Source organism: Geotrypetes seraphini, chromosome 14 (genome assembly GCF_902459505.1).
Source record: "Geotrypetes seraphini chromosome 14, aGeoSer1.1, whole genome shotgun sequence".
Lineage (NCBI taxonomy): Eukaryota > Metazoa > Chordata > Amphibia > Gymnophiona > Dermophiidae > Geotrypetes > Geotrypetes seraphini.
The window spans coordinates 11,975,720-11,989,852 of NC_047097.1; the positions used below are offsets into that span (position 1 = coordinate 11,975,720).

Here is a 14,133-nt window from a genome sequence, read left to right on the forward strand (position 1 = left end):
AAGATACGTGCATATGCCAGACTTTGGGGGTTAGAAATAATGGGTCTAAAAACAGAGGAGTGGGAGAGAGATGGTGCATAATGGGATTTAGGGGATGGTGTGGAGGGGGGATAGAGATACTGGATAGGAGGATAGTTGGGAACAGAAAGGGAGAGATGGTGGATCCTGGGGTGGTGGGGAGTTGAGAAAAGGTGAATCTGTGGATGGAGACAAAAAAAAGGAAAGATGCCAGATCTCCGGGAGAGGGAAGGGAAACGGAAGGGGAGAACAGAGATGGCAGACGGATGGTTAGCACGGAGAAAGGAGACCCTGGCAAGCAAGACAACAAGAGCCTGGGACCAACAAGATTTGAATATTGATCAGAGAACAAAAGGTAGAAAAAATAATTTTATTTTCTGTTTTGTGATTACAATATGTTAGATTTGAAAAGTGTACATGAGACAGCTTGAAATGGGAACTTTTCTATTTTTGTGAATGGCAAGGCTGAGTTCAGTTAAAATATATGCTTTATAAGAAAATATAATAATGTGTTTTATAAAGTTTATAAGCATTGCTGGCATACTCGGTGAGGTGTTCCTAGTGTTGGTGGTGGTGGTAGCATGTCAGTGTGTTGAGAGGAAGAGGTAGTCTGGGAAATTCTGCTGAGCAAACTCTGGGCCCATTTCCACCCCCAGTTAGTCCACTCCACTCAACTGGTTCACACACTGAGTGGGTCTTTGGGTGTTATTTCTGGGTAGTTGTTTTAGAATCTCTTCCAGTGGTTTGTCAGTATCTCCTTCTGGTCCAAGGAAGGAAACTTTGTCAACCTTAGCATTGACCTTCAGAATATGTTTGTAACAGCGCTGCTTGTGTGGCATTAGGCTATGTAGTGATCGAAAGAAAAAAACAGACCTTTGCACATTTTTGCACTATATGGTGGGTGTATGAGGAGATTCATTTCCTGCACAGTTAAGTCCATGTGAAGTTACCTTGTGCTGTATTTGACATCTAGCAAGGTCTCTGTTTGGAAGGAAAGATCTAAGCTTAAAAATGAAGTGGCCAGAAGTTATGTTAAAAGTAGATAGCGTAGCTGGTTTTAAGAAAGGTTTGGACAAATTCCTGGAGGAAAAGTCCATTGTCTGTTATTAAGACATGGGGGAAGCGTCTGCTTGCCCTGGATTGGTGCACTCAGCAGCAACAATTTTTTCTACTGAATAATAGTCTAGGTACAATGAAAGTAAATAGCAAAAATGTTTGAGTAGATAATTAAGGAAATCTTTTTCATATTGCTTGCTTATGGACTGGGAAAAAAGACTGTTCAAGCAAATGTCTCCAGAACTGCTTTAATGGAAAAATGTGATTTTTTTTTTTTAAGTACTTTGTGAAATTTATTGTTGTTGTGAAATTTATTGTTATACTTTGTTTAAACTTAAAAAGCGGTGTCATTAACAGTGAATCTAATCGAAAACAGGGTGAATCGAATCGAATGAAATATTTTTCTCTGAATCGGGCAGCACTATTGGCTACCATGAGAATGGGCTACTGGGCATGATGGACCATTGGTGTGACCCAGTTAGGCTATTCTTATGTTATGTTCTCATCTGTAGGGGCCTTTGTTTTCACTTCTTATTTTAATGTATTTTTTTCCTGGGAACTTATCAGTGTTTTTTTATAATGGGAACAAAAATGGAAGAGAATTAATGTGTGTGGAATGGGGGGGTAACTAATTTCTTCAGCTAAATAATTCAATCCACTTCAAACAGACATAGGAGAACTCACGCACCATTCACACACCCTCCAACCAAAAACGTCAAAAGAAAAAAACTGTTCGACAACCTCCTAGCCATTCGAGCTGCAACACTTGACCCCCAACTCTACAACCTATTGACCTCGACCACAAACTACAAAACCTTAAAAAAAGAAATAAAAACCCTTCTATTCAAAAAACACATAAAACCAAACTAACATAATCAGAACTGTCCCAAGCATCACCTGCAACTACTCCATATGTACTTCTGATGTCATGACAATTCCGACATAATTTATGTTATGTTATGTTTGGAATAATGGTTACATAAATGAGGTTCAATAAAAGAAAATTTTCACTGCCTGTTTCTTTTTTTTTTTTTTTTTTTTTTGGTGCCGTTTCTATTCTGACCATTTATTCCATTTCATGGTTATTGCAAAAAAAAAAAAAAAAAAAAATTTTACATGGGGGGGGGGGGGTGTCAAAAAATGATGGGCCCCGGGTGCCACATACCCTAGGTACGCCACTGGCTTTACATAAATCTGTCAAAAGCAAGAATAGGTCAGCCTGTCCTGTTCCCTGATGACCTGGAATTATCACGCCATTTCAGTTTCCTAAGGAACACAAGACCTTTTTTTAAAAAAAAATTTGGATGAAATGAGTGTCTTCCATGTAGACATCAACTATATCAGAATTTCTATACATAGAAACATAGAAACATAGAAATAGATGGCAGATAAGGGCCCACGGCCCATCTAGTCTGCCCACCTTAATGTCCCTCCCCTACCTTTGCCCTGTGAATAGATCCCATGTGCCGATCCCATTTGGCCTTAAAATCAGGCACGCTGCTGGCCTCAATCACCTGTAGTGGAAGACTATTCCAGCGATCAACCACTCTTTCAGTGAAAAAGAATTTCCTGGTGTCACCTCGTAGTTTCCCGCCCCTGATTTTCAACGGATGCCCTCTTGTTGTCGTGGGACCCTTGAAAAAGAAGATATCTTCCTCCGCCTCGATGCGGCCCGTAAGATACTTGAACGTCTCGATCATGTCCCCCCTCTCTCTGCGCTCCTCGAGCGAGTATAGCTGTAATTTGTCAAGCCGTTTTTCGTATGGTAGATCCTTGAGTCCCGAGACCATCCGGGTGGCCATTCTTTGCACCGACTCCAGTCTCAGCACATCCTTGCTGATACCTTCAAAATATACCAGTGTAATTGAGTGTACAGTATAGTCCCAAGTTTATTTTCTCTTCCATATTTCACACCCTTCTGAAAGAGCATTTTGCCCACTTTGTCAGAGAAGGCATTTTTCTAACAGTAAATGCTTGTATTTTATTTAAAAAGAAAAACAGTATTACAAAGCTAGAAAGATATATGGGAGGCTGGCCTGCTCTGTCCCTTTGACCGGCAAGTGAGTTGGTAACTATGCACAACCACTATGCTAATCCCAAGGAGTTTGGGAAGGTCTCAAAGAGCCATTCAGTATGGTGCAGTGGTTAGAGCTACAGCTTTAGCACCCTGAGATTGTTGGTTCAAATCCGACACTGCTCCTTGTGACCCTGGGCAAGTCACTTAATCCCCCATTGCCCCAGGTACATTAGAGTGTGAAATAGGGAAAATGCTTGAGTACCTGGATATAAACCACTTAGGGGGTCATTTTATCAAGGCATGGTAGGGGTTTAATAATAATAATTTATTTCTTAAATACCGCTATACCGTGAAGTTCGAAGCGGTTTACAATAAAGATACATTTGACAGATACATTTAACGCACGGAATACCACGCTGGTCGCTAACGCCTCCATTGACCAGGCGATAGTTTTTTTGCTTGCCGCAGGGGTTAGCGCATGATGAAATGTCCGATGCGCTAACCCCGCTAGCTATAAGCGGTATATCAATACTAAAATAAATAATACTACTATAAGAGAAATTTTTGACACTACAATGTCCCAAATTCCTCTTCCTTGTTACTTAAAAGATGTCCTTTTCCCAGGCAGGCTCACATGAGCAGAGGTGAGTAAACAGTGGAATTTGGCTTCTCTGTTTGCTCAGCTTTCTGTAACCCTGTAGTCATTCCTGGCCCTGTTATCAGACTGGCACAAGCTACCTCAGTGCTCTACTACGCAGCACGCACCGACACCTGATTACTTCAGTAGAGCTTTGTCTGACCATTGGCAACAGCAGCTTGCTTTCCCTGGAGGAAGACACCGAGTGGAAATATTTCACAATCTTTTTTTCTGTGTCCATGACGGTGAATCTGTCTCAAGCAGCGGCACTTCTCACACCGGATCACGTTGAAAGTCACATCAATGAGACAGGTAGGAAAGAGTATGTGGGTATAGAATTGTATAGACATAGCACTGCATTATTTTAAAGGATTAAAGAGGTGTTAATGTATACAGCACAAAGTGTTCAGTGTGAGAGTAAAGTGAGCATTGCATTCTTCAGAACATGTGGTCACAGTAAGCACCTTGGCCACAGGAACAGGGTACTGGGCTTGATGGACCTTTGGTTTGTCCCAGTATGGCAATTCTTATGTCCTTAATCATCTACACAGTGCCCAGATAGTGAGAAAAAATTGCACTCACTACAGAGTCTGAAATGATACGCATTGCTGGGAGAAGCTGAAGTGTTCTTTGCTATCAGGGGGGCAACTCCTTAATCAGCTAGTGTTCATGACTGCGGGATGCCCAATAACTAGGTCCGAGCTTGTTATTTGTGGTGAAGTGCCATTCACCAATAATAAGCGTCTGCATTTTAAGAAAAGTGCACATATACAGAGGGCACACATTAAAAAAGTGTGTACTGGGTTCAAAGAGGACACACTTTCTCAAAAGTGCACACATCTGGATAAAGTGCACGCTCTTTGCACATAGTGCAGTCTTTTAACCCTTTCAGGACCAAGGGACATATTTGTCCCATAACTTTAAAATCCTATCAATTTTGATTGGGATAGTCTACAGTTCTAAATTTGATATGTACGGATTCCATATGATACTGCCTTTATGTAAACAAACTGGTTCCGACATTCATTCATTAGCATCGTTGCCAGATTGACGAGAAGATTCACTTGCCACACTGTCCATAAGCCAGAAGTGTGATTTTTTTAAATAAAAATAATGATATTTCACAAAAAAAATCAATTTTTTGGCATCTGCAAGCCCTTTTTACCATAAAAATGTCGTCAAAACCACAAAAATTGGCCTACGATCCTTATGGTCCTGAAAGGGTTAAACGAGTGTGCTGTCTTTAAGAATAGGGTGTGCTTGTAATGACATGCATTCTGGAATGAAAAAAGTAACAAAAAAAAAATGCACATGCATTTTCCAGCTGCCCATCCCTATGATTCCTCGTTCGGATTGTTTCAGCGATAAGCAGCATATTAAATAAACAGATCAAATCCTAAACTGCAAGACAGCTCTCCTTCTGCCAAAATCCCTAAATCTTAGGTTATATTAATCATTGCTAGTTGAAGCATGAGAAAGCTCATGGCTCAGTGTTTTTGCTTAGGTTGAAGAGCTGATCGTGTCGAGGCTCAAACAAAACTAAGGACTACGCAACTATATTACCATGCGCTACCACGCATGAACAGACATTAATGAATGTTGTTTATCACTGGTCTCATTAAGGATCCGCATCTATGTATAATCCACCTCCTTTAGTAACGGGTAGCGCGGGTTTTAGCGCCGGCAGCCGTGGTAACTGCTCCGATGCTCGTATGAACGTCGGAGCAGTTACCGCCACTGCCGACACTAAAACCCACGCTATATGTTGGTCGAGGAAGGGGAATGTATGCTAGCAGCCTTAGCGCAGGCAAACATGGCAGCATTCTTTGGGTAAATTTAAGCAAAAATGTTGATATACACAAAAAAAATGATGTATATTACTCAAAGTGCTTCTCAAGTTTCAAGTTTATTCGAAATTTGATGAATCGCTTATACATAAAATACTAAGCGATTTACATTAAAATCCAAATTTGAACATACGTTAAGATACAAAATAATAATAATAAAAAAGGGGTTAGACCTACAGACCAACCAAAAAGAAATCCTCACTATTCATTTATTTATTAATTTTATTTATATATTCAGTATTCTATTCCGTTCTCCCAGGGGAACTCAGAACAGTTTATTCAGGTACTCAAGTATTTCACAGTCTTTTTCTGTGTAGATTGGGAAGAGGCACAGAGTACTATAATAAATCAAACAAATATGTAAGTGATATCAAAATTAGACTACTGCAATTCTTTCTTCAAGGGGATAACGCAAAAAGAAATAAGGCGCCTTCAAATAGACCAGAACTCGGCACTATGACTTATTTCAAATGCCAACAAATTTGATCATGTAACACCCCTCTTAGAAAAGGCTCACTAGCTCCCCGTCATACACAGGATTTCATATAAAATAATACTGCTTTCATTTTAAAAAAAAAATTATTTCAAAGGCGCCTGAATTTATATATGTTACTGATATTGTATACACCTTTGCATTCACTTAGGGCTCCTTTTACTAAGGTGTGCTAGCGTTTTTAGCGCAAGCACAAGATTAGCGCACGCTAGCCAAAAAATTACTGCCTGCTTAAATATTATCTGTTCCTTCCTTGAAGATAATCGGCACATAACGCCTCAAAATTTTCTCTGTCACTGCTCAGCTTTGGAACGCTTTACAAAAATAGACAAATATACCCCCCTCCCTTTTTACTAAACCGCGATAGCAGTTTTTAGCACAGGGAGCTGTGCTGAATGCCCCACGCTGCTCTCGATGCTCATAGGCTCCCTGCGCTAAAACCCGCTATTGCGGTTTAGTAAAAGAGGGCCATAGTGCAAAATATAGACAGCAGATATAAATTCTCACAACAGACACATTTTGATCACTAAATTGAAAATAAAATCATTTTTCCTACCCTTGTTTGGTGATTTCATGAGTCTCTGGTTGAACTTTCTTCTTCTGGCTGTGCATCCAATATTTCTTCCCTTCTTTCAGCTTCCTGTATGCTTCCTCTCCTCCAGACCTCATTCCCTCCCCCAACTTTTTTCTTCCTCTCTCCCTGCCCCCTCCCCTTTCTGTCTCCCTGCCCTCCTTTCTTTCTTTCTCTCTCCCTGCCCCTTTCTTTCTATTTCCATGCCCCCCTTTCTTTCTTTCTGTCTTCCTGTTCTGCCTCCCTGTCTTTTCTGTCTCCCTGTCTATCTTTCTGTCTCCCCTTGCCACCGCCAGGGCTGTCGTCTGGGAACAGGCCCCCATGATACCGCCGGCGCCACTGTTGCTGCTGAGTTCTTTCTGTTTTCCGATGCTGCAACAGGCCAGCAGCCTTCTTCCTTACGTCAATTCTGATGTTGGAGAGGAAGTTCCGGACCAGCCAGGCAGCGATTGACCTGCCCGAAACTTCCTCTCCGACATCAGAATTGACCGGGTGGGGGTGGGGGTGGGGGGGAAGGCTGGCGTGCCCAGGGCTTCTGTAGTCGCTGCTGGCCTGTTGTGGTGGGGAACAGGGAGAACACAAAAGCAACATGAGTCTATCGCGGAGCCTGGGATGGGCTCTGCGATTGACTCACATTACCTTTGCGATCTACTGGTCAATCGCGATCAACCTTTTGGGCACTCCTGCTCTAGATGCTACATTTAACTTGAAATTTCCCGCAAAATGTTGTCGCTTATGGTGATAAAAATGTTCTTTTCTTCGAGCCTTAACAATTGTTAGAATTTATTGTGGCTAGAGAGGATGGAGGGGTTATAACAAGTTCTATTGCTACTCCAAAGAATAATGCGAACTGGCTGCCGGCTATGTCTCCTTACATGCTCCCACTACATTTATTATTGGTTTTCTTCTGTTATGTTACTCATCTTGACTTAACACATTGGTAGACTACATAATTTTTAATTTTTCTACTGCTGGAGGTTCTCCCTTCCTTGAGGTTACTTAATTTCTTGTAAATCTGTACTCAAGTATGTCGATTATGCTTGTTTGGATTATGAGAAAAATCAATAAATAAAAAGATTCCTTTTCATCTGGGCTGAGTGCAAAACTAAGAGTTTTGGGGTTTTTTTTTTTTTTGCAAAACAAGAATCAAACATAAAAGGACTTATCTCTACATTTGTGAGCCAAACTCTCCATCTGACAAAGCATTTTGTTTCAATCCTTCTCAGGGACAGAGTGAAGAATGCTCACTCTTGTACTACCCAAATTAATCAGGGGAATTTATTTATATAAATACTGCTAGAGCAAAAGCAAATGCTGTATTAAAATGCTACCAGCAGATAGTCTTGCTTTATATAATTTTTTTGCAGCATGCACTGAATATATTATGTTATAAAAGTGCTCAGAGAAAATGGTAATTGCAATTTTCTCTGAGCACTTTTATAGATCATATAATTTTTACAGCATGCACTGAATATTAAGGAAGAATCTCTGCTGGTAGTGTTTGTTTTGGTACACTCTTGTACTATGGCATGAAATAAACAAGGACTTGCTCCTTTCACAATCACTTTCCTTTCTCGGTATGAAAGACAGAAGAGGCTTGCTTTTTGCTTCTTTAACAAAAACAGGGCAGGAAACTGCTGCTTGCCACTGTTGGGGTTTGGGTTTGTTTTTTTTTAACAGTGACTCCATTCTGAAAAGTTAGAGGCTTTGATTGCATTCCCAAATCTGAGAGAAATAATTCCATCGCACACAAAAAAGGAAACCAAACCCCTCAGAGGTAAACCAGTCAAAAGGGAGCAAGGGTTGGCTAAATGACTTTCTGAAAGAGAGGGAAATAAAGGGGAAAGGAACCATAAGTTCATCAAATAGCCAATAGAAGAAGCTCTTGGGTCCACCATACTGCATAATAATAATAACTTTTAATAATAATAATAACTTTATTTTTGTATACCGCCATACCCCGAAGAGTTCTAGGCGGTTCACATTAGTTAGACAGAGATTACAAGTGGTTACATATCAAATTGATCATAGATTTGCAAACAGCAAGGAGAGAGTAGTTACAAGTGGTTACATATCAAATTGATCATAGAGTTCTGAACAGCAAGGAGAGAAGTAGGGGGGAGAGGACTCAACATAGGCCTTTGTTTCGGCACTCAAAAGCCTACATCAGGAGTCATAATCTCTTAAAGGTTAATGTGAACTTGTGTAATTTCAGAGTGCACAATCAAATAATGAAAAATGGTGTATTGCAGGAAGGAGGAAGGGAGAAATAATTCCTCCCTAGTATTGTGCACGTACAGGCAGAGCTATCTGAAATATTGCAAGTTACAATGACCTAGTACTTTGTAAGCACCAAGGACACATTATTTCTCATTGTGTACTCTGTTTAAGTTACAAGATTTCACATTAAATCGATTATGACTCTTGATATAGGCTTTTGAGTGCCGAAACGGCCCCATGTTGAGTTGTACCATTGCATGGCAGACTTGAGTGCTCCTTAAATTGGCTAGTTAATAAACTTGTGGTTTATTTTCCTCTGGCTCGTTCATAAGGTCATTTATCCAACCTTACTCCCTTTTGACAGAAATAATCCTGTACCATGTGACACCGGTGGTCTTTTTAATGTAAATGGGAAGACAGTAGGGGGCACTTTTACTAAACTGAGCTAAACACTAGGTTTAACATGGAGTGCGCGCATGCCTTCTGCGCTAAGGTCCTAATCTATGTGCACAAACCATGTATTCTACAAGTGTGCCTAACTATAAGTGCAATTAATAGTCCTATCTCATTAGGAAAATGAGCTGTCTCATTTGCACAATACTACTCTTAGAGGCATAGTAATGGGGGGGAGTGGGGGCGGTTCACCCTGGGCATGATCTTCCTAAGGGCGAAGTCCCCCACCCCCTCTCCACTCCTTCGCCTTCTCCTATACCCGTTAGACTTCCCTGGCGTTGGCGTGAGGTTGCTGTCGCATCCGCATCAGCGCTCTCTTGGACCCACGCCTAGGAAGTGATGTCAAAGGGTGAGCCAACACCGACATGGACATCTTGCTGATGCCGGAGAAGTTAAAAAGGTATGGGGAAAGGGAAGGGGGTGGGGGAGGGGTGGCACCACCTGGGCGCTGCTCACCCTTATTGACTACTCTCCTGCTCAGTACAGGAATTTTACATTGGCCATAACATAGTAACATAGTAGATGACAGCAGATAAAGACCCGAATGGTCCATCCAGTCTGCCCAACCTGATTCAATTTAAATTTTTTTTCTTAGCTATTTCTGGGCAAGAATCCAAAGCTTTACCCGGTACTGTGCTTGGGTTCCAACTGCCGAAATCTCAAAACCTACTCCAGCCCATCTACACCCTCACAGCCACTGAAGCCCTCCCCAGCCCATCCCCCACCAAACGGCCATACACAGACACAGACCGTGCAAGTCTGCCCAGTACTAGCCTAGTTCAATATTTAATATTATTTTCTGATTCTAGATCCTCTGTGTTCATCCCACGCTTCTTTGAACTCAGTCACAGTTTTACTCTCCACCACCTCTCTCGGGAGCGCATTCTAGGCATCCACCACCCTCTCCGTAAAGTAGAATTTCCTAACATTGCCCCTGAATCTACCACCCCTCAACCTCAAATTATGTCCTCTGGTTATACCATTTTCCTTTCTCTGGAAAAGATTTTGTTCTACGTTAATACCCTTCAAGTATTTGAACGTCTGAATCATATCTCCCCTGTCCCTCCTTTCCTCTAGGGCAGGGGTGCCCAATACTTCGATCGCGATCGACCGGTCGATCGGGAAGGCAACGCGAGTCGATCGCAGAGCCCATCCCGGTTCCGTGATAGACTTGTGTTGCCGTCCCAATCGACCGGTCGATCAGCCTTCCTCTCCCCAAGGTTCCCCACCGGTCATAACTTCACGCACACTCATTCTCGCTGCGCCCTTCCTTGCCCGACTGCCAGAACCCGTCTTCCAACTGGGGGATGATGTCACTTCCTTCGGGAGAAGGCGGGAGGGAGGTCTAGGGAAGTCACGACCCTGGAGAGCTGAGTGCGGGCTGCCCCTCGCGGAATCGACAAGCTAGACTGGAGAAAGGCAGTCAGGAGCAGGAGGTGCTCTGCCCCAAAATGCCGGAGCTGCTGCTGCTGCTCTGACGTCTTCAGCCTGAAAATGGGAAGTTGAGCTGGTTCCCATTGAGGGGGAGGGGCTATGCATTCTTCTAAGTGTCGTGCTAAAAAGAGACTGGAATGGCTCTCATGGAAGACTGGCTTTTTTTTCTTTTCCTCGGCCCTGGGCGTCTGGAGATTTGGTCCTGCAGAAGCCTCACGCTGACCAGTATTCCTCTCCCCAACATCAATTCTGACATCGGAGAGGAATTTCTGGGCCAGCCAATCGCTGCCTGGCTGGCCCAGAACTTCCTCTCCAACATCAGAATTGAAGGGGAGCAGAATGCTGGTCAGTGCAAGGCTTCTGCATGGAGAGCTTGGGGGGCGGTGGCTTGGAGGCCTGTTCCCCGGTGGCGACAGCAAACCTAGTGGCTTGGGGAAGGGTAGGGAGAAAGAAACAAAGGGGGCAGGCAGGGAGACAGAAAGAAAGTGGGCATAGAGAGAGAGAGAAAGAAAGAATAGGAGGCAGGGAGAAAGAAAGAAAAAGTTGGGGGAGAGAATGAGGTCTGGAAGAGAGAAAGCATATAGGAGGCTGAAACAAGGGAAGAAATATTGGATGCAGGAGTGGGCTGAAGTCAGAAGATGTCAGAAGTGCAGCCAGAGTGAAGTGAGAAGAAGTCAGAAGAAGAAAGTGCAACCAGAAACTCATGAAATCACCAAACAAAAGTAGGAAAAATGATTTTATTTTCAATTTAGTGATCAAAATGTGTCTGTTTTGAGAATTTATATCTGCTGTCTATATTTTGCACTATGGCTCCCTTTTACTAAACCGCAATAGCGGTTTTTAGCGCGTATGAGCGTCGAGAGCAGCGTGGGGCATTCAGCGCAACTCCCTGCGCTAAAAACTGCTATGTGGTTTAGAAAAAAAGGGAGGGGCTTTATTTGTCTATTTTTGTATGGTTGTTATTGAGGTGACATTGCATAGAGTCATCTGCCTTGACCTCTTTGAAAAAAAACCTGGAATATGAATGATAATTAACATTTTCTCTGCCTTTCAGTGTGCTTTGTGGGGTTTTAAAAATTTTTTTATTGTTGGTAGATCATTTTGACTTGGTCATTTTAAAAGTAGCTCGCAAGCCCAAAAAGTGTGGGCACCCCTGCTCTAGGGTATACTTATTCAGGGCTTCCAGTCTCTCCTCATACATCTTCTGGCGCAAGCCTTCTATCATTTTCGTCGCCCTCCTCTGGTCCGCTTCAAGTCTTCTTATGTCCTTCGCCAGATACGGTCTCCAAAACTGAACACAATACTCCAAGTGGGGCCTTACCAATGACCTGTACAGGGGCATCAACACCTTCTTCCTTCTACTGGCTATGCCTCTCTTTATACAGCCCAGTATCCTTCTGGCAACAGCCACTGCCTTGTCACTCTGTTTTTTCACCTTTAGATCTTCGGACACTATCACTCCAAGGTCCCTCTCCCCGTCCATGCATATCAGCTTCTCTCCTCCCAGTTCCTTCCTATTATTAATCCCCAAATGCATTACTCTGCATTTAATTTTAGTTGCCAGACATTAGACCATTCCTCTAACTTTTGCAGATCCTTTTTCATATTTTCCACTCCCTCTTCGGTGTCTACTCTGTTACAAATCTTGGTATCATCTGCAAAAAGGCACACTTTTCCTTTTAACCCTTCAGCAATGTCACTCATTGAACATATTGAACAGGATCGGCCCCAGCACCGAACCCTGAGGGACTCCACTATTCACCTTTCCTTCCTCCGAGCGACTTCCATTAACCACTACCCTCTGGCGTCTGTCCGACAATCAGTTTCTAACCCAGTTCGGCCAGGCCCTGAAGATAGAAGGGTTTGGAAGTGGAGCATTGTTCCATTACAAGAACTGTGGACTGGGCAGGGAGAGTTCCAGCAGCAGCGCATAGAGGGTCCACCCATAAGCCATTGGCCAATACAAAACAACTGTTCTTAAGTCATTATAGAAACATAGACACATAGAAAATGACGGCAGAAAAAGGCCACGGCCCATCAAGTCTGCCCACTCTAATGACCCACCCCCCTAATTTCTTCCATGAAAAGATCTCACATGCTGATCCCATTTTTTTTTTAATCTGGCACGCTGCTGGCCTCAATTACCTGCAGTGGAAGATCATTCCAATGATCAACCATCCTTTCGGTGAAGAAATACTTCCTTGTGTCGCTATGAAATTTCCCACCCCTGATTTTCAACGGATGCCCTTTAAGAAAAAAGATGTCCTTTAAGAAAAAAGATATCTTCTTCTACCTCGATACGGCCCGTGACATATTTGAATGTCTCAATCATGTCTCCCCTCTCTCTGTGTTCCTCGAGTGAGTATAGCTGCAACTTACCCAGCCGTTCCTCATACGGGAGATCCTTGAGTCCTGAGACCATCCTGGTGGCCATTCGCTGAACCGACTCAACTCTCAGCACATCTTTTTGATAATGTGGCCTCCAGAATTGTACACAATATTCCAGATGAGGTCTCACCATGGATCTGTACAAAATATGCACAAATTTGTGCAAAATAAAGTGACAAGACTATCAGACAAATGTGAAAAATCCTAAACTCAAAAGCTCATTGGAGTTGGTATAGTAGATTGAACCTTGGAAACAAACAGGAGACACTGCCTTCACATAGGTGACCAGCAAACGCAACAACAAAGGTAACCAATTGGTGTTCAGTCTCTCTTATTGTAGCGGACTCGACACGATCGTGTTTCAGCCCATAAAGGGCCTTCCTCAGGAGTCATGTGAATCACTTCATTCGATTGCCATAAACTTTCCAACACACACTTTGATAGAAGATTGAACATCATTAGACCTAGATAACAGACATACTGATAACACACCATCTCCTCACTCCACATAGGCTTTACTCTCGTGAAAGAATTAAAATTAGAGCTGCATTTCGATTTTTAATTGCGATTAAAGCTCTTCTTTAGAAGAAAGGTACATGAAATACAATACAGTTTCTTGTATCCCACAATTTTTCATTGAAGAATCAACGCTGCTCACAAGAAGAGTTTCTTACATTGATATGGAGATGTTAGCAAAGAGGTCAAACAGGGATAAGAGTCCCAGACATAGTCTGCGAGCTACAAGGGGAACAGATATGTCTTTAACATTTTTCTGAAGTGACAGTATGAGGAGGACTATTGTTGCAAGTATGTTGGGAGATTGTTCCAAATGTATGGTCCTTGAAACCCAAAGGTGAATTTGAATATCTTTTTCCAGATTACCTGTTGAAAAGACGGGAAGGCTATCTTGAAGCGCTGTGTAGATCTTGAATTCAGGAAGGTGTGTGAGACCTTAATATTGGACATTAGTCCATTAGAGTTTTCTCCGTAGATAACTCT

At 42.5% G+C, this 14,133-nt stretch overlaps 1 protein-coding gene across 2 annotated transcripts in view; it reads left to right on the top strand.

Annotated features, from left to right (window-relative positions):
- The first annotated feature begins 3,918 nt into the window (after window positions 1–3,918).
- LOC117347952 (synaptotagmin-4-like) overlaps window positions 3,919–14,133 on the top strand; it is a 70,339-nt gene continuing 60,124 nt past the window's right edge. Inside the window, exon 1 of one of the 2 annotated variants that reach the window (XM_033919471.1) lies at window positions 3,919–4,040. In XM_033919471.1, the coding sequence (XP_033775362.1) occupies window positions 3,968–4,040 (73 nt within the window). In that variant the 5' untranslated portion in view covers window positions 3,919–3,967. The remainder of the gene's footprint in view (window positions 4,041–14,133) is intronic. The other variant, XM_033919472.1, reaches the window with a different exon arrangement.